This window comes from Bactrocera oleae, chromosome 2 (genome assembly GCF_042242935.1).
Source record: "Bactrocera oleae isolate idBacOlea1 chromosome 2, idBacOlea1, whole genome shotgun sequence".
Lineage (NCBI taxonomy): Eukaryota > Metazoa > Arthropoda > Insecta > Diptera > Tephritidae > Bactrocera > Bactrocera oleae.
The window spans coordinates 91,492,788-91,516,383 of record NC_091536.1 but is presented as its reverse complement, the minus strand read 5'-3'; the positions used below and the strand labels follow the sequence as shown (position 1 = coordinate 91,516,383).

The 23,596-nt window shown below is 34.7% G+C and overlaps 4 protein-coding genes across 10 annotated transcripts in view; 2 read left to right on the top strand and 2 right to left on the bottom strand.

Moving 5' to 3' along the window:
* The window catches only part of PolA2 (DNA polymerase alpha subunit B), a 100,982-nt gene extending 88,141 nt beyond the window's left edge, over positions 1-12,841 (bottom strand). The window contains exons 1-2 of the mRNA XM_036356901.2: positions 12,642-12,841; positions 12,180-12,565 (exon numbers count right to left, since the gene is read on the bottom strand). Of these exons, the coding sequence (XP_036212794.2) occupies positions 12,180-12,565; positions 12,642-12,711 (456 nt within the window). The 5' untranslated portion in view covers positions 12,712-12,841. The remainder of the gene's footprint in view (positions 1-12,179; positions 12,566-12,641) is intronic.
* A 146-nt stretch (positions 12,842-12,987) lies between these two features.
* LOC106624452 (uncharacterized) lies at positions 12,988-16,991 on the top strand. Its single transcript, XM_070105999.1, has 9 exons — positions 12,988-13,228; positions 13,305-13,464; positions 13,544-13,686; positions 13,760-14,104; positions 14,163-14,331; positions 14,397-14,547; positions 15,539-15,601; positions 16,271-16,367; positions 16,430-16,991. Exons 4-9 carry the CDS (start codon positions 13,963-13,965, stop codon positions 16,822-16,824), a joined length of 1,017 nt encoding a protein of 338 aa, XP_069962100.1. The 5' UTR covers positions 12,988-13,228; positions 13,305-13,464; positions 13,544-13,686; positions 13,760-13,962; the 3' UTR covers positions 16,825-16,991.
* On the bottom strand, positions 16,860-18,668 carry mtTFB2 (mitochondrial transcription factor B2). The gene is made up of 5 exons (XM_014244185.3): positions 18,089-18,668; positions 17,885-18,024; positions 17,670-17,831; positions 17,458-17,612; positions 16,860-17,399 (listed from the first exon to the last, which is right to left on the bottom strand). Exons 1-5 carry the CDS (start codon positions 18,546-18,548, stop codon positions 16,970-16,972), a joined length of 1,347 nt encoding a protein of 448 aa, XP_014099660.3. The 5' UTR covers positions 18,549-18,668; the 3' UTR covers positions 16,860-16,969.
* Positions 18,669-19,216: 548 nt separating this feature from the next.
* The window catches only part of cindr (CIN85 and CD2AP related), a 44,077-nt gene continuing 39,697 nt past the window's right edge, over positions 19,217-23,596 (top strand). The window contains exons 1-2 of one of the 7 annotated variants that reach the window (XM_070105995.1): positions 19,217-19,565; positions 19,949-20,390. In XM_070105995.1, coding sequence (XP_069962096.1) covers positions 20,369-20,390 — 22 coding nt within the window. In that variant the 5' untranslated portion in view covers positions 19,217-19,565; positions 19,949-20,368. Of the gene's footprint in view, positions 20,391-23,596 lie in introns of all 7 variants that reach the window. The other 6 variants (XM_036356886.2, XM_036356885.2, XM_070105997.1 and 3 more) reach the window with 6 other exon arrangements.

The following is a 23,596-nucleotide window of genomic DNA, read 5'->3' as shown; positions in this document are numbered from 1 at the left end:
TAGCTTGGAAGCGCAGAGGTAACCAAGCAAGTCTGCCTTCGCGTCTTCGCTTTGATTAACGTCCAACTAAACAGTCAACGAACCAACTAAACTGCATCAATTTGAGGTAAGACCAAACGACAATTACAATAATTACAATCGGCTACGCGCGAGCATACAAAACAAAACGAAATTGAGTGCCAGCGAGAAGAAAAGAAGGCAACGAGCAAAATCTAAAAAAAAAACTAAAAAAATAATAAAAAAAAAAATAAATTAAAAAATTTAAAAAAAAATAAATAAATTACGAATAACATTAGATTTCGAAAAAAAATTATAAACAACAAAAAAAACTGCATCGGAGCTATAAAAAATACCCTTCACATTTCTTATATGAAATCATGGCATAACTGAATCCGAAAACGTAACAGGTACGTTTTCTTATTAAAGAAAAAAGATCTTTTATGAAGATATATATCTTGATTTTGATCAGTCAGTTAGTGGTCCGATTTGAACAATTTGTTTGGAGATTGTACCGTTGCTTTAGGCAATAATTCATGCCAAATTTCGATATCGAAAGATATCTTGTCAAATAAAAATGTTTCCCATAGGTGTATTTGATTTGAATGGGTCAGTTTGTATGACAGCTATATGATATAGTGATCCGATATGAACAATACATGTGGAGATTGTAGCTTTACCTTAATTTATCTTGTCAAATAACAATTTTTTCCATACAAGGTCTTGATTTTGATCGATTAGTCTGTTTGACAACTATATCCTATAGTAGTCCGATATCGACGGTTCCTACAAAGGAGCAGGTTGTTGGACAGAAAACAAAATGAGTGAAATTTCGGATCGATATCTTAAAAACTAAGTTCGCGGATATACAGACGGACATGGCTAAATCCCAGCTCGTCTTGCTGCACATATACAATATATATTTTTTAGGGTTGCCGATGTTTCCTTCTGGGTGTTACTTAATATACACTGTTCAGGGTATAAAGAAAGGTTAGAAATAAAGCATGCATAGATACATACATACATCGACGCCATCAAACGCGCCACAATGATAATAATTTAGAGTCAAGCGCGCTGCGTCAACGTAAAGATACGCTTCTTCTTCAGTTGCTTCCAAGCTTACAGATACGATCGTAGACATTATGCACATTATACACACAAACATACAAATATATATCTTTTTATGTATGTACATATGTCTGCACTGCCTATTACATAGGCAACAAGTATCTGTTGAGTCAGTCGATCGCAATTCATCTAAAATATTAACAACAAATCTTAATCAAGAATTGATGAGCGTTGCGTTACACTTGACATACACATACACACATATCTATATATATATATATGCATGCACACACTCAAATATATTACCTACTATATATGTAACGACCAGTTGCTGGTTTTTCTTTGTATTGGCGCATTTAAGTATCCCTAACGCTGGAACAAATCTGTAAAATCACATAACCTACGATAAATACGGCAACAACACCAACACCAACACCAACTCGAACGTCATTACCACCGCCATGACGGCTCTTCACCATCATTCTTACTTATTACACTCTTCGTCAGCATCATCGTATCATCGTAATCGTAACATTTCCTTATGATAACTCATTATTTGCTCTACCTAGCCGAAACTCTCCACTCTACGCAACACAGTGTTGTTGTCGCTAAAACTTCATTATTTGCAATTCGAATGTCATAATGACGGTGCGTTCATTGCTGCTTTCATGTCTTCAATTGTATTTGTTACGTCGTAGCGTTTGGGTGCGATGGCCAAGCTATAGCGTCGAAGACAAAGCAAACGATGTGGAAGAAATTGCATAAGTTGGTGGTAGCATCAACAATGACGCTATTGCTGCGGTAACTGCTCTAGCTACAGCAATAACAAAAGCAATAGCGTCAACATCAATTTAATTCAAGCAATAGCTATGCGCCTCGACGTTGTAGTTTGTACTTATAGAGTAGAGAATATGTTCGAAACCTAAGGAGCTGCCGAACTGTTGTTGAGATGCTGCTGCTGCTGCTATATGCCTGTATATATGTATGTGTTGAGGCAAGGATCTTAGTTTCTAAATATGTGCGTGTGTAGAGAGGCAATAGAACTTGGCTTTTATGTCTTTTATTCGCTTTAGATGGCAACAGTGTAAATTTGTAAATTCACTACACAAACTTGTATATATTCATAGATCAAAAGTAAAGAATCGTGATCTTGGTATACACGAAGATGCTACACGGAGAGTGCTTGCATGACAAGTATGCACTGTATATGTATGTATGTACATGTATATGCGTGTGGAGGGGACTTAACGCTATGTCAGAGAGTGGATTGAGTGGTTGACGAGAGAGCGTTGCTGCAATTTATTTTTCCTATTTTTTGAAGTAAAGCTTAAATATTTTGTAATATTACATTATTATTTTATTTTTATTTTACGAAGCTTTACTGATTATACCTAGGCTCTTATACCTTTCACGGTGACTTTCCTCCTCAATAAAGAAAACAAAATTTGCTATTAAGGAGTAGCAATAGATGTTTGGCGCAAGTTTATGAAACGTACCTGTAAATTTGTCAAATTATATAACGGCATAGATTTAAGCATGCAAATAACCTTCAAGAGCACCGTTAGTAGACATAGAAAATATTTTTTTCTGAATTGGATACTTTAATCAGGGTATTTCGAGATAGTTGTCTTCCTAGGTCACAACCTTACTGAAGCTTAACTTGGTTTCCCTATGTGATATTATATAAAACAGTTTGGAAACCGCAGTTATAAGGATCACAGTATTCAGTGGGCAATGTTTCCGATTGGATCTCAGTGATCGTTCGATATACACAAAATGAAATAAAATGGATCGTCCATGTTGTTTTTGTAACGGTTATTTAATCCCCGTTTGGGTGGTAAGGTTCAAAATGATTGTAGTCGCAGTCATCTAACGGTAGGCCCAGGAAACGAGCTGTTTCGACGCGGTCGGCCCAGAGGGAGAAAGATGTTAAATGAGTTGGGTTCATGAGGCATGCAAAGAAGTGGTTAGTGTCATGGGGAGACTTGTTGCATGCTGGACATATATTTGGTATGTCGGGGTCGATTCTGGATAAGTAGAAACGGTACTGTAATTTAGGATGAAATATTATTTTTTATTTTCAGAACAACGTTGTTGACGTTGTTAATGAGTGCTTAGACATTATAATGGTGGATATGCTAATAATAGTATGTGTTTAAAAATATCTCCTGAGTTAGCACTGCAGTTAAGTGCATGACTATATATTCCGACAGCCTTTGAATAATGATAATCTGATAGCTTTCACTAGCAGAATTAATCTTACGGGTGGGTTTAAAGGACGTTTTTAACAACTGCGGAGAGCTATGGACAAACGCTGAGGAATCTTATCAACATTTTACGATATAATGGGTTAGCGCATCGTAGATCTGATAACAGTTAGATCTAAAAGGAAAGTTTATAAGGAAAAGGCACTCGTCTCGGCACAGTACGGGAATAATAATTGTTTTAATATTGGTCATCCCCGATCACTGTATTCTTGAAATAGCTTCGAAAATCTAATTAATTACAGTGTGAACTGAACTATATTTTAATAAAATGTGTCCAGAGATCGCGAAAAGCTAGTAAGTAATATTCTTAATATATATATTTTTTTATATGTGCCTTTAAAAGTATTTTTATTTAGCATTTTTCCAATTTATGCTTACGTGTAATTTTCTGCATAATCGAGCGTGGTAATTTTAAACTTTGTGCTCAAATGGATTAGTTCCTAGTTATTGGGTTTGAGTGTGTTTTTTTGTTTTTGTGTGAAATCAATTTGTATGAGTAAAAGTGTGAAGTTATGAACTGCCGTTAAACGGGGTCCACTGAGGAAAATGTTTACACTACACACACATACATATGTCAAACATACATACATACATATGTACATAGTTGTCATGCATGGAAGTAAGTGCTTAAGTAGCACCGCAAAATATTATACTCGATAATAAATTGCCCGCCTGCAGACTAAGATTAACAATTTTGCGAATCTAACAGTTAATGGTTAATTTGCAACCATAATACTTTCCATCAATTATTTTAACAAACATTTACATACATATGTACATAAGTTGGATATTCTGAAAATTACATTTTTAGGGCTTTAATTTGTTTTAGACCCCGACATCAAGTATGTAGGTTGAATGTGGGTTCTTAGGACTTTTTCAAACGGAAAGTATTCTGAAAAATTTTTAAATTACATATTTTTTGTTGGAGTTGCCATCAGAAAGAAATTTTCAAATTTAACGGAATATCTGTCGCTTTAAAGAATTAGAGTTCATACCATATGTAAAGCTCGACGAAATATAACAATAATTGGGTGAGCGCCTTACGAAAAGTACTTGCGAAGGTCTTAATATAAAAATTTTGTAAACTCCTTCTATTGAAAAAAATAAAAGTTCTACAAAATATTACGAAATTTTTATAATATTAAACTTCACTTAGAAAACGACTAGAGTATAAAGAAAGACTTAATCTAGAATCTCATCGGAAATGCCTGAAGCCAAAAAGTAAAACTGATTTTTGAACGGACTCTAACTTGCCAGAATGGATTAGGTAACTAGAGTTCCATACCACAGAGCCATTTTTCAATATACTTAAAGTCTAATGGAAAAATAGTTTTAGTAACATACGTATCTCTAAAACTTTTGGCCATCGTTCAAGAAAACTAAGAGCACTTTTTGCTTTCAAAACTGTTGTATTAACATAAAGACTAAGTTGAGATGCTGCCATATTTACTACAAAAATATAAAGATAAGTTCTCTATCAATCAAATATGAAATAACAAAAATTAATCAAGAGATGAGAATTAAATTTTTATTATTTCAGTCAAAAGGCAACTTTATATTGTGTGTTACATATTCTTGGGGAGGGACGAAAAGCTGTCTTTTCGAAAATATGACAGAATAATATTGAGACACAAGTTAATCACATCTCTACAACAGCTGGTTTCATGAGAACGAAATTGGCTTTGATTTCAACTGACTAAGGGTAAACGTTTCAAGGACCCAAATCTTTTAAAGGGTTATATCCACTAGTGAATTTAAAAGAATTTATTTAAAAATTCATCGAAAATTTTACGTTAACTCGGCAAATAGTTTCGGAGATAATAGTGTATTTGTAAGCATTTTTTTAACTTAGTGTAATCGGCTACCAAAACTTTAATTGCGTTTATCTCGAAACGCTGTTCTCAGAAATGGTGAGCAAAATTTTTCAGAAACGGATGAACCGAATGGCTTGAAATTTGCACACCACCTTCTTGGATATATTGCTCAGTTAGCGATCGAAGGAATTTTTGATAATAATTTAAATTTTTTAAGCCACTCTGAAGAGAAATTTTTTTCACAAAAAATAACCCGCTATTTTGTCAAAAATCATAACCTCTTCATCTTTATCATCTTTAGTGATAATAAATTTTTTTGGTTTTTTGATTTTAGATAATTTTAAGCAGAAAAATTTACCTCACCCACAGGCACCGTTTTTCGTACGTGCTCCTGGAGATCGGCTAGGAGAGCAAGGGAATCCAAAATTTTCGAATTTAATCACCGATTATTAAATTAGATTAATTCCTATAAATGTACTCTTTATTTATTAAACCAAATACCTCTTCAAACAAAAAAACAAAAAAAAAGAATGCACGAAAAACTCGTTTTTGTCACTTGCCTGCGAATATAACCTCCTTAAGTTCGATTACAAACCTTTCGGATCGGTTTTAATAAGACTTCAAGCAGCGTTCAATCACATTCTAGTACTTACTTAGAACATATGCCTTAAAGAGCATGTCAATCTCTTTTCAAAGCAGCGTTTTATAGCGGAAATTACGCGTATTATTTAATTAGCCCAAGGTAGTTTTCGATAGTCGGATTATATCCACTAGTACCCACCTAAACATCCGTACCTGTTCTGCTCTGTTGATTTCTTTTAGACCAAATAAATAAGAATTCGTAGATATTGGTTTGAAGAAAAGCAAGAAAACAACAACATTGTTATCATAAGAAAACTTTCATAGCGATTTGAGTAGCCAACCGTCTTACGCATACTAACGCGTGCGTACCCATGTGCATTCGCACCGAACAATAAAACTTAATTGACACTAAAACCAAATAGTAATTTTAAACCGGCAACTGGAAATAATGGCTGAAAGAGGAAACGTTGAAATGGCAATTTTCAAATGCGAAAAGGCGGCAACAACAATAGCAGGAACAACAAATGAAAAGTCAAGTCACAAAATGTAAAATACCAAATGTAAAATGCAAAATGCAAATATTTACAATGCATTGTAAAATGCGTTATCTGGATGGCGAGATGCATGCTGGTATACGAATACATGCATACATACATATATACAAGCCATAATTTGTTTACGCATCAAAGCGATCACAGTTCGAGTTGTGGGTTATTTATTTGCTTTCATTTATTTATTTCACATTATTTATTTTATTTTATTTTTTTTGTTTTGTATTACCTTACCAAAGTCACCCAACACACACACCATTTGATGACGTACTACATATAAAGGGTGTTTCTTTTAGACATGTGGTTTTCAAGAAGAAATAAAACGCATATCATTTGACTTTATGGCAAAGATATTTGCTGTTTTATAAAGAAAAGGATTTGCTATTTTGTTTTAAAAATCATTTCGGGCAAGCGACGTCGCGGCTGGCTCGAATAAATTCCAACCGAGAGGATTTTTTTCGTCATCGATGCGCGCTGTGTGGCGTCTTTGAAGTTGCGCATTATCCACTAGAGTAAGCGTGGTGCGGCGGATCTTACCGGCTTTGCTGGGCGATTATGTCGACCGAATATTGGACGCACTATCGTGAGGCGTCGCGCGAACCGAACCAAGTATAAGTATAAATCAAGTAACAGCTGGCACAAAGACCAACTTCGAAAAAAGTATTGTCGCATTGAAAACCACAAGTCTAAAAACAAACACCCGTTACATACATACATATACACATATGCGTACATCAATTGATGATGCAACCATGAGCTGTGGCGAAAGAAAATGACATGTCGTCCCGTCCATGTATACATCCATGTCATTGTCATTATCATCATCATTACAATTGGTGAGGCCGCAGCGAGCAATCCACCAAATACGTTCGGCCAAAAAAGAAGCGTCGGCAACAATAGACACAAAGCTGTTGCAGCGCTGGCAATGCCCTTCCTGCAACCATCCATTCAGTACATTCCCATCCAACAATCCTTCCAATAGGCAATAAGATAACCATAGAAGATAGACGGCAAGGAATTCTGCGAAAACTAGGAACTGCTAAGCTGGCTATACATCTTCAGCACACAATTGTGTGTGTGCGTATGTGTGTATGCAGCCGAATATACAAGTATACTAGAATGCTTCCAACTAACGCTCGCATTGGGCGCGCAACATCAAAGCCTCAAAAATGCTGGTGGAAATTGGGGTTTAGCGGCAAGCAGGCGCAGCGAAAGAGTTGAAAATAGGCAATAGCTAAAGCGGTTAAGTGGCGGTAGGGTGTAAAGCGCTGTAATACTACATGGAATACATGGAAGAAGTTGCAACTGCGCGCACGCGCGGTGTCACAGTGCAATGCGTTGAATGCAGCGAATGCGCAAAGACACACACACACAAAGAAATTATACACACATACATATGTACATAAGTATGTATGTATTGCACTTCAGTTGGCGATAGAAGCCAGTCGAAGTAAACTTTTTTTATAGCAGGTATTGCAATTGCAAATTGGTACTAAAATCATTATCTGATGCGGCGTTGACGCGTTGACGATTAACTTGACGAATTGTGACGATGTGTGGAATGAAAGGAAGAGACAAGGAGAAACGACAATTAAAATTGGGTAGAAAAGCAATATAACACACAGAGACGCAATTAGATGTTCCAACAACTGCGCATGCGTCCGTGTTAATGCCAGTACAGTGTTAGGGAACCAAGGGGCTTTTAACTAGAGTACGTCTAATAATTTAAATGACTTTTTTTGTAAATTATTTTGAACAGCAAAGCACAAAGAAATCGATCTCCTTAAAACGCATCTTGAACTTGTGAAATTCTCACTTGTTGAGATAATCTAAGCCCGCTTTTAAAGCACCACAAAAAAAAAACCTTGGACTATTTAAATCAGCATCGATACCGGTAAAGGATACCAACTAACTGTGCCCACGACAGTCGGGTCTACGTAAGCGGAACGGATCCAGTTTTTTATTCTGCCAAGGACTATGAACTCGATAGCATCCCTTCGAATTGCTCCAAGGATATATTCCACCGCTACAACAACTGGTTGGAGTGTGAAAGCCAACGTAAACTAAAACTCACCAATCCAAACAGAGTTAGATCGCCGAAATAACAGCACTTGGTCGGATAATATCCGGGTCAAAAACATGTTGTGGACTGGTCATTTATGCGAAAAATATCTGATGGCTGGGATTCAGTAGAACGCCGATATAGACGAAAAGCTCGAGTTGACACGAAACCATAAAACGGTCGATGGCTGCTCCGTATAAGCTCTCTCGCGTCTAACCAGACCACCTTTACTACTTATCGATTCAAACAGCGAGTTAGATCGCCGAAATAACAGACCTTGGCCCGATAAAATCCACAATCTCACCTATTCTAATAGCTATTGTTGTTGTTGTGTTGGACTGTAGCCGATTGATTGTGTAGTGTTAACGATAATCTATTCTAACACCTCTCTTCCTATGGTCCAAACTCGTCCAAACAGTTATTTTTTTAGAAGATCGTTGAAGACGTCCATGACAAGCTTCAAATTCATTTGATATGGTATTGTGTAGCTATTATTACAACAACAAATGTTTTTTAGTAATCAAAAGACCATTACTGCAAACTGCTATCAAAGAATATTTCAATAAAACTTTATTTGAAACCAGCGTGCAATATCATTTACGCCTCGATTTCCTTTGCTAACTGCACTGTTACGCAGCGCTAACCCAACGGCCGCAGAGGAGTCACTCAACTGGATTGAAACACATTTAATAGCTCAAAATGACTAATTAACTTCAACACACATACACACAGAAACAGATATATTTACATATTATAGATGTAAGTACTAAGCAATGCCTAGACGAAGACGCAAAGCGAACATACAAAGTTTGGCTTTAAAAAACTTAAAGAAACCAACTAGCAATCCGAAAAATTTCAACAAATCATAAACGAGTCGAAACACGTAAAAGAGTGTGTGTGTGCTCGGTGTTTTTAGCGTACGAAGTGTTGCGGGAATTATGCACCAGTGCGCAGACGTAAACGCAACACCATGTAAAATTAAAAAAAAAAACGAAATTGTATATTTTTTGTACAAATGTGTAAAAAGAACTTGATATAGCAGCCGAAAAGAGTGATTGCTAAAATATATCACTGGATTCAGAACACAAATTTTGAAACGCGATAAATACCACCAAGCAATCCGTTTTATAACTAATGGTCGGGCCAAAACAAGGGAAAAAAACGTTAAGTTCGGTTGAACAAGCTATAATACCCCAACCCAATATTCCCAAACAAAAAAAAGAGTTTGCATGACAGCTATATGCTATAGTGGTCCGATATCGGCGGTTACGACAAACGAGCAGAAGTACTGCGAACTGCAGCACCCGCGCGCAACTTCGTTCTAGATATTGTTGCAGCTTAAACTCCTACTTATCCAGAATACACCGACATACCAAACACTTGTCCTGCGTGCAATGAGTCCCCGCATGACACTAACCACCTCTTTGCTTGCCCAATGAACCCGACTCATCTAACACTCTTTTCCCTATGGTCACCTCGTTTCCTGGGCCTCCCGTTAGATGACCTCGACGACAATCAATCTGGAACTTATCACAAACGGGGATTAGGTAACCGTTACAACAACAACAACAAATGAGCAGCTTCTTGAGGAGAAAAGGACATATGCCAAACCTCAAATCGATGTCTCAAAAAGTGAGGCACTAGTTTCTATACAGACAGACAGACGCACATGGCTAAATCAACTCAGCTCGTCACATGACTTTCGACGCTTCCCTCTGGGTGTCACAAACTTCGGAGCACATTTATAATATCTACCTTGTCCAGTGTATATATTTTTTTACTGTTTCTCAAATCGTTTTTTAATTAAAATTTGCTTGATTTCTATAGCTATGCCTAAAGCATATGTATGTATGTATAACTAAATTTAGCTTTTGAATAATAGATATACATTTGCAATTCTTGATTTTCACTCAAAAAGGTGGTGCATAAGAACAGCACAATTAGCAGTGGTGGCAATTAACATAATCATAAAACTGATTTACGTATCTTGATAGCTGTCATAATACATACATACATACCTACATACATATTATAAATCTAAGTGCGTATATAGTTTAAGATGTAAATGGTTCATACTCAACTGAGCTCTTGCTAGTAACCCTTAACGCATACCTAGTTCATTTTGCCATATTGTTGTTGTATTAAATATGCTTGGAATGGGCAAAGTGTAGTGGTAGGTTTTTCGGGGATTGCTGCTGTTCTAAAAATACTTGGTGGAATATAACATCGGGTTAATTTAAGATCGCATTTATTTCTTAAGCAATTTTAAAGAATAAATAAAATAGCTTTGTATATTATTGCTGTTGTTATTAATAATATCAGCCTAGAAGTATGCAATGTCAGACCACAATACCAATTTTCTACAGTATGCACATGGAAAAACAGGCATAGGGTAAAAATATTTAGTTTAAGATTTTGTGAATGCAACAGAAATATTGATTTAAAACCAAATTAAGTGAAGTTTCTTAAAAAAAACTGTATTTTAAGAAAATTTTTGCGCAATATGAATTTGTATTTTATGCCAAAGCGTAGAGTATTAGTAGTTGCTAAAATATATTGTAAGCATTTTATTTACACTCTGCACATACATATATATCTACATATAATTTTCTGATCATACCTACAAATATACTAACTAAATGTTGTAAGTGGCATTGTTTGTGTAATTGCAAATTACAAATTAATGTCTGCCAAACTGCTTAACAAGCTTAAAACTGCGCAACACGCTAACTCTCATGAACAAAATCGACACAATGCTAGCACGACAGTAGATTATAGGGAACTACCAATTCACAGAACAAAACATATAAATAAAATATATGTTTGTATATAGCAAGCGCGAAATAATTCGCCACGACGAACTGGAGTTACAAGTAAACTGGAGCTGCCTTTGCCTTTGTGGCTTTTGTATTGAAGAGATGTTAAGCAGAGCGAAAGAGAAATGGGAAATAGCTTCGGCAATTGCAATAAATGTCAATGTAGCAGCCCGTTCGTTGCACATTTGCAATTGCCAAAAATAGTGGAATGGTTAATAAACGAAAAACTGCACAGCAAAACGGTAACCAGCAGCGTGAAAGGTACGATGAGGCAGCCTTACAGTTGTGATTTCAATACATATATGTACATATACTTATGTACATATTGGTGTATGTACATGGGTTGTACTGTTGGCATTTAGCGTCGCTGTTGTTATAAGTAAGCAAATAGAAATAAGTGAACGCAAAAGGAGCATTTTATCGCAGATTAGAGGCAAATGCCCATTTTGCCGATGAAAGGTCAATAAAAATGGGCAGTTGAGCTTCTTTTTTGGACTTTAGTGCGGTCACAATTCTTACTTGTTTTCTGCGAAATTGGTTTGGCGCACATTGTTTTTTTTTCCTGTTTTTTATTTGTGTAACATTGCTTGTTATGTCCACATTATGGCTGCAGTGTACGTTATACCCATTTGGTTAGCCTGCAGCTTTTTCGTTATTTGGATGTGAAATGCAAATACTGAGATTCCCACGAAAGCTAACGGTTCATGTGTAGGATCTATTTTAATCATGTATTTGTTTTAACGTTGTTTTGCTATGAACCAGCAGGAGATGCTGACTTACAAGGAAAAATAAGCGTGTCATAAAGTTTGGCTCATGTTCGGTAGTGAAATTCGTAGGTTCGTATCGATTACAAAAATAAACTGCAGCGAAAACTTTTTTAAAGAAATAAATGTACAATGTATTGCTTTATTGCGCATCTTATAACTACCAAAAAAAGAGATGCGTCAACCCAATTTATTATTACAGTATCCTGCATGCAAGTTTTAGTGTCAAATTAATTGTAAACATTTATCAGCACTTACCTTAGGTTTTGGTGTATGGCAAACGTTGTAGGAGCCTAACATTTGTTCGTCGTCATTGAGATCTTGACTAGCGCTGTTTACATCACCACTACCAACATCATAATCATCAATTACAGCACTATCTTGTACGCCATATATAGCTAGTGGATTCGAATCTACGGGCGGTGCGTATATTGTATTTGTGCTTGGCGTAGCATAACTGACGCGCTTGCGATTAGCCTGTGCCAACTCTTTGTCACGCTTTGCCTGAAACACTTTACGTTCAAATTCTGCTAAATTTTCCACTGATGGCTCAGCACCATTTAGATTTGAAATACTAAAAGCCATCCACTGTTCCACAAATTCAGCAGCGTCATCCACACAATAGCTGGCACACAGTTCCAACGCTGATGTATATGGAGTTAAATAAAAAATTGCAATATTAGTTATGCTAAACATGTGCTAAAAAAGAAGTTTACTTACATTTTGTTATTACATCTTCGTTGGCCTCTACACCCATCTCTTCGAATTGTTGTTTGATTTCCACATCCATAATATATTACACCAATTTTTTCGTATTTGCAGTATTTAGTGTTATAAACAAATACAAAGTTGACAAATATATTAAGCCGAAGAATTGTATAAACACCAGTGTTTTCCTGATCTTCACTGATTTTGTTTATTTCAATTGTCAAATAACAGGGCATTTCGCGCCAAAAAGACAGCTGTTCGATGTCAAATTGCGAAAGCGATATTTACAGCGACATCTATGTATTCGTAGCCGATTTAACATCAATTTCAAAAAGAAAATTCTGATAAAATATTCGTTTTTATTTTTGTTTGCAATTAATTTGCTTTTTTATACTACATAAGTTTTTGTCAAACTATGACTTTTCGGACTTTTTTTTTTAATTTCTAAACAATTGCAATGGCTTTGATGACATTGCGAATATTGCGTATCGGTATGATCGTTGTCAAGGAATTTACACAACCTGTTAAAAAATTGTTCGTAAATGTCGCCCAACGAAATAAATTTTTTCGCAAATATATTATCAAACCCCCGGCCCGTGGTATGCGCATACATAATTACAATACATATGGTGTATCCGGTTGCTCATTCATTTAATGTGCCTTTTGAATTCCTAGGATATCAGTGGTGTGAGAAATCTCTCCATAAGCTACTATCCAAAGATAAGCATTTGGAACAACTAACCGAAGAAGGAGCCATTGATTTAGGTGCAGCAATATGGGCGGAGATAGTGGTGTTTATAGGCTGCTCAAAATTTGTACTTGTGGAAACGAATAAGTAAAAAAATAGTTGTATTACTTTTATACAAACATAGTAGACAGATTGCATTGAAAACGTACATATTCTTGTTATATAGGCAAATAAAGGCGAAAGAGATGGCAGAAGAAGATTTCTTAATTCAAGAACAAAATATAAACGAGTGTATAGAAATTTTACAAAATATATTAAAGCAGCAAGTTATATATATTGAACAAATAATAGTCACCCTGGAAGAACTTGGTAAGTTTTTATTTTATATAGTATGTACATATGTAAGGGCATATTTTAAAATTCTGATTCCACCTAATTTTAGGAAAACCAATCAAGCGTATTCCGCTTGCACATAGAGAACATAGTTAACTTCAAATAAATAGAACCAAAATATTGCTCGCGCCTTTAATACAAAAAAACTATATGATAGGAATACTAATTCTATATATAAAATCTGTTACACATTTTAACATTTAAACAGTATTTTGTTTTTGAAATTTAAACCGTTCATTAATTTCAAGAAGAATGGTGTTAATTGCATTACCAATTTTAAAGTTGTGTTTGCTGGGTATGCGACAACTATCACGTCCTATTAGTAATTTCGTACGTAAGAAAGCAAAACAAAGCGAAATATTTCGGAAATATATTTGTATACCGCCTGCTCAGTGTGAGTAAATGGAGTAAAATCCTATGTATGAGAAATAATAACAGTCTCTCTTTGGCAGGTTTTCACCGATGTGAAGTCGCACTAAAGATGTTGCTATTGAACTTAGGTCGACCGGTTAAAGTGGCGCCACTAAACGAACCAATGGCTCTTGAATTGGGCGCTGAATTATTGGGTGAATTAATTGTATTCTCAGTTGCAGCTGCAAGTTTGATTTTTGAAACGAAAAGGTATGTAGGTAGTTATAGTTTTAACAGTTGTTACATTATTGTTCGTTTGCACTAATATACTTAAGGCAAGCTAAGAAAAGAGATCTTGAAATAAAAAGTGTGAATGTCCATAGTATAAATCTGACTGAAGCAATAAAGGTATTAGAATATCGACAGCAGAGGCAAAAGATGTTTATTCAGGAGATCGCCCAAGCTTTGTCCGAACTAAGTGAGTACGTCTTTAGTAGTTCAAAAAAGTAATTGGGTAGCTAAATTGTTAGATACATACATTTCATTGATAATTTCTAAATTTTCCTTGTATTGTACTTAAAATTATAAGTTTACTTAATATGCTACAGATAGTCCCATCAAGATAAACGAGAATAAAGAGAACGAACTGGAAAAAAGGAAAACTGTGCAAGAAAATAACGACAAACTATTTGAATATATGCAATGAATATTCCGAAAACCATTTTAACATAAACTTAGAAACGTGTATCAATAATTTAACTCTATTGTTCAATGTAAAAAGGAGCATTAAACAAAATCATGATTTATAATATATTGTTTGTAAATATAAATTTCCCCTTTGCTTGCTGTTCTTTGCGGTAATTAACGTTAAAGAGTAGACTATTTCGTTAAATCATTTGAATCATTAAGAACTCTTTAGCGAAATGAGTCACATATTAGAAGCTGCCACCAAATGTCTAGCATATTTATATAATTTGATACACATACATTCTTTGCTATACAAAATATAATATTTACGTATATTTATCAAATTATTAAACCAAATACTCAAGTTCTGTACTAATAAAATTCCTCTGATTAACAAGTTTTTGCTCTTAACTTGTTGCTTAGCACGTCTTTGCTTACTGTGTGAACTGATGTATGTTTGTGATTTTGTTATCTCTCTCTCGACGCGCATCCAATTGGGGGATCTTTTTAAGTTGAAGCTGTATAATTTCATTTCATTTTGGTTTATTGTCTGAGTGTAAGGCTGGCTTTCGCCAAACTTCGCTTTTGTTTATCAACTAGCGTCGTGTAGGGCAGACGACATAAATGCAAACAATCTCGTCTACAGTGTTTCGTGTATTTTTGTTAACTTATTTCTGCTATCAATAGTCCCATTTCGACAATTTTGAGAAATATTGAAATTAATCTTATAAAGAAAATGAAAGGTGTCATATTTGTTTTTGTATTTTACGCTGCCACCGTGATCCTACAGACCTCTACAGAAGTAGTATATCCAGAACCTATTCTATTGGAAAAGGAGAAGTTAAACGCGGCAGTGAGTATGAATTGATGTTTTTAATGAATTCGTGATATATCTACAGCACAATACAAAGCTTGCATTCGGGTTATCATATATGTAAATATGTATGTATATATGTGTACATATTGTTTAATTGATGCGTTTGTTTTACTTTTGCGTGATCGGTGAATAATGTAAGAGCGTTTGTAAGAGAAGCGGCTCCGTCAAATGAGCAGCTTCTTGGGAAGAAAAGGACGTGTGCAAAGGGCTTGCTCGTATATATACAGACGGACAGACAGATGGACATGGCTAAATCGTGTCAACTCGTCATGCTGAAAATATATATATATAGATATATATGTAGCAAACTAAAAATACCCTCTTCATGGTAGAAAAAGTAAAACATTCGAGGTCATGATTTTCTGCAACGAAACCAACTGCTTTAAGTGATTCTTTAAAAATTCTCAAATTAAATTGTAATTCATTACACATCTAATATATTCGGGCCTGCCTTTTCAATGACAAATTTGAATTTTTACCTTTGATTCGCTGTAAATCGGAATAACCCACGAACATGCTGATAAGAATCTATTTCTAAATATTATTACATGTAAACACAACTGCATACATAATTAATGATAAGAATTTGAGCTTCTTCGAAATGAAACAGAAAATATTACTTAAAGAGATTTTCCTTTTTAAAAGGGTCGCATTCCGCATTACTCTCCATCGCGCTGTAAGTCTAATGAGCTGCTTTATCCCGGAGATCATGCTGATGACTGGATTTGCGATTGTGCACCAGGTAAGATAATCTCGTTCTTAGAATTTAGTTACCGATTTCAATGCAAATACTCTTTTTCTTAGCTGCATTGTACTATCCCGACTCGGATTCCTGTCATTCCGCCTTCCGGCGTGGTCCCTGTGAAGACGAGTACATGCTCGTTTTAGCACCCAATGCAGTTTTACCCCAATGCATAAAGAATACGTGTAAAGTAGATGGATTGGTTAAAATTAATAATGTCTGCTATGAGATTGGCAGTTCTGGGCCATGTCAAAATGCTCATTTGTCGTACGTGTTGGGTGTTAATACGACGACATTGTTGTTAGATTGCATTAAGTTGTCGATTTCTGTGAGGACGCGCGTCAGCCTGCTGGGTGATGATGAACCGGATTATGATCTGAGCAAAGTTGATTTGTGTGCACGTGGCTCGCAACGGTCGATAGAAGGCACTTGTACGCACAGCGTTAAAACAAAATGAAATCCTGATAGAATGCCACGAACTTACAATAATAGTTTATAGTTACTTGATGCATTATTGAAATTTATCTAAACATTAATTTTAATTATGCATAATTTACTTTAGTTACAACTATAGTATGAGTTTCAATATGACTTTAACGGTGTTAATTTGACACTGCAACGTTACCCTTATTTTTCTTAATTGGCTTGGTTTGGCTACTTTCGGTCTCTTTCACATCTTCAAAAGTTGCCTCCTCATTTGGTAAATCATCCTCTTCCTTAATGCCCATGTTTTCATCTGCGGCTGCTTCCATTTTCAACAAAGCATTCTCAAGTGATGCCACGAATGCACTTTCACTATATTCGGGCCATTTTCGAAATTGTGTGAATAATGTCAGCATTTGACTTGCAGATAGATCACCGAATTGTGTGTAAATGTTCATATTCGGATAAAAATCCCGATTGCTCATAGTTGTGCAACGCGTGGAGTATTGTGGCAGCTTTACATTAGCCTCATCTGGATAAAGAGGCTTTAATGTCTCTGAAGGCACACTGTTAATTATTACACGTGGTCCACAGCCTGGTATCCATTTTCTAAAAAAAAAAAATTTTACATTTAGTATTTTAGTACGATAGTATACACATTACTTACTCTAAATTTGGAATAATTCGATTCCGGCGGCTAACACAGTTCTGCTTGACAAAGTACCAAAGTGGTTGCAGGTCTGCGAACGGACAAAGATCTAAGAAATCTCGACGGGGTACTATTCGTACCAAATATAAGTACTCGGGGTTAATAGATTGCACCTGCATACATGAAATTTAATAATTCAGAGTATGTATCAACAACTTGTTATTCTCTACCTTTTTCAGACGGCTACCTTTACTGATTTTATACTCAATTTGATTTGGTAGGAAATGTTCACGTGGTAACCGCGTGATGAAGCGGTATTCAAAGAGCATTTGAAAAAGCATAGATGTTGATCTATATATCATATAGCCAACGTCACTACTGCAGGTCAAATGCTGAAATATAACTTTTAGCAATTAAATAAAATAATTTTAATGAGCAGACTTACTATGTAAATGGGTGGTGGTATTGCAAGAAACATTTCCATACGTCCCCAGCTGAATAAACCATTTTGAAAAATAATGGAGTTTACAAGATGTTTGAAAAAACTGTAACAGCCCACGGCACCAAACAATAAAGCGCTGGGATCTATAAATGTATACAAATAATAATATAATTTTTTTTATTTTAGTTACAAATTTCTATAAACCACCTTCATTGTGTTCACGTTTTGGCAAATCAGATAACATATCCGCAACTCGGGTGCCATTGTCCATTCTGTCTTGAAATGACAGCTTCCATAAGCTCACAATGTCATTGTGCTTCACTTTGACACGTTCCGGGTAAAGTGCATGGAAATCTTGCAGCCCAGGAAGAAAGTGCTCCATCGTCTCTATAAGTATGATTTTTTTTAAACGGTCATCACGATTCAGTAGTTTGCGTGTAAATAAACCAATGCCTGGATTCATTTCAATAGCGGTATCACATTTGGTTTGTTGCATAAAAGGCTGAATTGCATTGTCTATTTGCTCAACCAATTGGTCATCAGCTACATAGTAATGTGCGGGAATTTTATGCCTTTTGTTGAATAATTTCTCTGGAAACAGATTTGCGTGTCGGGAATTTTTGTGTACAAAACGTCGTATATGAAACATTATTTCAGTAAAAGCCATTTGTAGTTTCTTGTAATTTATTACAAATGCATGTGTTCTATGCAAAAAAAAAACGAGCTGAAATTAAACTCATATGGAAACCAACAATATTTACGAATGGTGTTGAAAAGAAAATAACGAACACCGGATATTTTGGTGCGCTGTGCGTCATCTAGTGCGCATTAGTTGGCTTGGTGCAAGCTAAATGTGCAAAATTTTCAACGCCGCAAAATAATTTTTCTAGAAGTATATACATATAATTTTAGTAAAATATGTTTATTTTAATGGCAAAAAAACCTAAATTTTGTTACAAAATATATAAAGTTTAACTAATCTATGAGAATATTTTGTTTTCCATTTTATTATAAAGTTGATTTAAAAAGTATGCAAATTATCATACGTAACTTACTTTCAGCTTATTAAATATATTAAAAAACTATACAGTGCCTTATCCAAAAAGTGTAACAACAGCTCTTAGTTACTTTAACTAGTAAAATGGTGGTTTTTTTTTTATAAAAAATACAGACACGTAAGAATATTGTAAAAATCCAAGTACGTTATATAAAAAGTGTTCAATGCAATAAGAACTTAAAAACACATCCCTGCCTGAAGAGTGGTAGCAGAGAACGTATATTATACGTTCTCTGGTGGTAGTTTCATAGAGCGTAATGTGTTAATACGTTCTCCACACAAAACTACAAACGAAAAAGACTTCGAACGTCGAATTGTAGTGTTAGCGGAAAAATAAACTCAATGCACTTTTCAATCCAATTTTAAGAAATAATGAATTAAAATAAATTGTGAAAATTAAATACGTGCAAAAGTTACTTAAAATGTTGAATAATATATTACGTTTTATTTAAAAGCAGAATGTAAAGCATAAAGTAAATAATTCAGCGAAAAAATAATACGGCTTGCAATCGAAGTATGAAAGAAGGTGTGAAAATCAATAACAAAGCAAAATTGGGGAAAAAGTGCATTTCTACTGGAGCGAATTCGTTAGTTACAATTGGATATTGTTTGTTTCAAATCCATACGGTCAGTGTTAATTCATAACTAATTGGAAAATATTACATCTTAATAGAAATGTATAAAGTGTGCGGTTAATCTAAGCATTCGTTGAGCCAATAAGTAAAGAGTTAGCTACGCGTTTTTCAACCCGTTACGGGCGTTGGTATGAGTATTCTTTTATGAGAAAAAACAATCCATGAATTTGATCATTCCATTGTGTTTCAACAATGCTTTTGTTGTTTTTCACAATATTCGTTGCGTCCCGGCTTCCGTGATGTGAATTAATTATTTTTCATTTCCCTTATTTAAATGTATGTATAAACGTCTGATCACGGTGCTTTAGTGTGTTGCATTGCATTGTATGCCAGCTGAAGAAAAGGATATTACCTTTTCTTTATGATTTCTCTTAGAAGCTAAACAAATCAGCTATAAGTAGAATTTATGTAATAAACAGAAAACCAACAAAATCAAATTGTTTTGAGTAAAGCGTCACAGTTTTAAAAGCAAAACTGTAAATAAGGTCAAAGCAGAACCACCAACTTGTTTTGCTTATTGGACGAACAAATGAAGTGGTGATTCATTGTCGTATAGTCGCATTAAACTACAACGCAAGTTTGTATTATTCATGCGCTGCGAAACTGGGTAAAAAAAAACAGGCAACCAGTAACAAAAACGGGTAGTGGACTACCGGATTGTGGCCTGGTGCGCTTTATACCATATTACGACATAAAAACAACAAACTTTTGCAAGATTCTGGTACTACGGCTACTTCTTTGATTTTTGTGTGTAAACTCACAATTGAAAGCATTTTGTTGCCAAAATCATACAATATGGACGTTGCATCGCTAGGAGGTAAGTCGTTAGATCATGGCTTACGCAATGAAAGTCTTGCTATTTTAATTAATTATTCATTCTGTTACTGGAATTGTTCATATATGTGTATATGTAGATATGTATGTAATTTATAACATATAAACCCGTTTCTCTTTAATCGTTTTCATTCAAATTATAAATTAATATATTAACCACTTCAAACATTTTCGAGTTTGTCAGCTGTTTTTAATGAAGATGCTTTCTTAGAAAAAGTGTGTTTTTTGTCACATAATATTTATTATTGAATAATTTGGCAGTGACTAACTAATACACACATGTGTATGTATATACACATTATTAATCTATCCTTGCTGTTGTTGTAGCGACAGAATTCTGCCGAGTTGACAGTCCTTGGCCGGAATAAATCCGGGTCCGTTCCGGTTACGTAGACCCGACTGTCGTGGGAACGGATTAATCTATCCTTCCTCTGGGGATATGAAGCAATGTTTTATTTTCATTATGTTTATGTTTGTTTTGTGAAGTTATTGTACAGTAATTCGCGTTTTTTTATTGTTTTTGCAAATAAAAATGTATTCCATAATTAAATATAAATATTGTGATAATTTCTATTATTATCATATATTTTGTTCAATAAATTTTTTATTTTATTTTATTTTAAACTTTGTTGGATCATCGGAGACTAAACAACTTTATAATTTGGTTGTTGTGTATGTAAATAAATCGTTATCTATTGAATTTCATAATCGCTACATTTATGTTCACACGTCAATCGTTGACCCAAATGCATATGTCAATATATTCGTCAAAGTGTTTCCATTTTGGCCAAACACCTACGTACATACCTATGTACCATACGTTAAAATGACAACTGTTGTGCCAGAAACAAGTTTTCGTTTTTTTTTTGAAATATGGTCAGATGTCACATCCATTTGTATGCACATACACAACCATACATAATATATGATATGTGGACAAGTACCATAAATGCACCTTTACAAGCATGCAATGATTATGAAGCAACTGTGCGCGCCAAAGTGCATATGAATCAACTAATTGCCAAATATTTATGCAATAAAATCTGTGAACATGTTGATGACTTCGATTGCGATTATGATGTATACATTATGCATTTTTTTTGTAATTTTATACTTGGGCAGACGTATGAAAGTAAACATTTTAAAAAGTGTAAGCGGTAAAAGTGTTGTTGTAACAAAAAAAAAAAAAAAAAAAAAAAAAAAAAAGATTGATAAAAGTGAATTTTATTTTACTTAAAACCAAGTAGTTCTTATGTTTCATAAATGTCAATAAATTAAAAAAATATATATCTAAGCTAATATGTTTTTTTATTTACCTTGACTTTATGCGAACTTTTTTAAGTAATAACTTTTCTGCTTGTGCTTTTAAAGCTTGCTTAAAATATTTCTGTTTTATCATGAGCAGTTATTTTGAAGGAATGAAATAATAAGTTCATTTCCATCGCCTTGACGAATAGTCAAGGTGGGTAAGACCTCACATCATATCTTATCAACAATATTTAGTGTGATGATAAATAAAACAAGTGTGAAAAAAGGCAATAAAAGAAATGTATAAGCATATATATGTACATCTGTACTGCACATATTTATATTGTTTCATAATGCCGATAGGTTAACCAAGTTTAAAAAGTTTATTTAATGTGAAATAGTGGGTTCAGTCATCTGTTAATCGCAATTTATTTTAAATTTTTATAAAATGTGCGATATATATTTAATTTAATATTTATATAACAAGAACAATGTATGGAAAACATTTTTGATTGACAAGATATTTTTAGGAACTTTGGGGTAAAATATTATCCAAAACAACGCTACAATTTGCGAACAAATTGTTCAGATTGGTTTACATTGGATCATATAGCTGTCACACACACTGCTCCAATTCTTGTATGGAAACTTTTTTATTTGAAGAAATATCTTAACGAAATTTGGTATTGGTTTATTGTTCAAGAGAGTTCGAAGGTTGACTCCGAACAAATTGTCCAGATTGGACCACTACAGCATATACATATGTAGCGGCCATACAAACTGCTCTAATGCTTTCTGGTCCCAACTAAGCTTGTTTTTACTTGTTGATTGTTGGTTTTGTTTTAAGAATGTGCAGATTAGTAACTTATTTTTAATAAATTGGAATATTCTAGAGTATAAATTTCAAGCAAATTTTTTAACATACAAATTTTTTAAACGTATTATATGCCACTTGCAGTGGTGTGTGCAAATGAATCAGGCTAATACATTAAACTATGGTATGTACATACATATACATATATGTGTATATGCAGATAAGCGTATAAAATACAATTCGCTTGTAAATATTTGAATAGATTACTTTTGTACATTTGCGATAAGCCTAAATCATCATGCTGCATGCCACACCCTCGATTTCGCCATCGACTGCTCATGCCTCAGTGTGGGTTATTTCGGCGCGCTTTTCCTTCACGTGCGGCAAGCATGTAAATCGCCAAGTAAACACAACTTACATACATACATATTCAGCTAGATTAACATATAATTCTACATACATTCAAATGCATGTAAGTGTAAAAACAATTTACCAACTTCATTGCGTTTTGCAACCGGCGTTCGTGTTGGCCGTGACGTGAATGAACTCTCTAACAGCGGTCCGCAATTTTGTCGGTTTTGCTGGGCTGAGATTTGCGGGCATTTCAGCACATGCGCCGCGCTGTGTACTCGCGTCGTATGAGTATGAATAACTTTATTATGCCAAAGTTGTCGCAGATTGGTCTGGATGATGACTGGCTGCGTCAGCACAGCCATAGCCTGGTCGCTGCGCCGTGGCCAAGCCCGCTTGTTTGATTGCCCGCGCATTCGTATGATTCATTTAGCGCTGGAACGAACGTACGAACGAATTACGCGCATACTCGCTAAGAAAATAATAATGGAAAATAAAATAAATAAAAACTCCAAATACAAAAGAGTACTCCAATGAAGTAGCAGTGATATAAAAGTAAAAGAGCAACAAAGCGAAAATGTCGTAAAGTTATCTGTATTTTTAGGTTTTTTTTTGTGTAAATCTCACATACATACACACATATACATACGTAATGCGCGCAAGCATTATTATTATTATTGTTAATTTTTTATGTATAAAAATCAACGGAATGAATTTAGCGATAAGAAGGGAATTAAAAGTATTATGTACCATAGCAGAGTGTACCTACGTGGAAT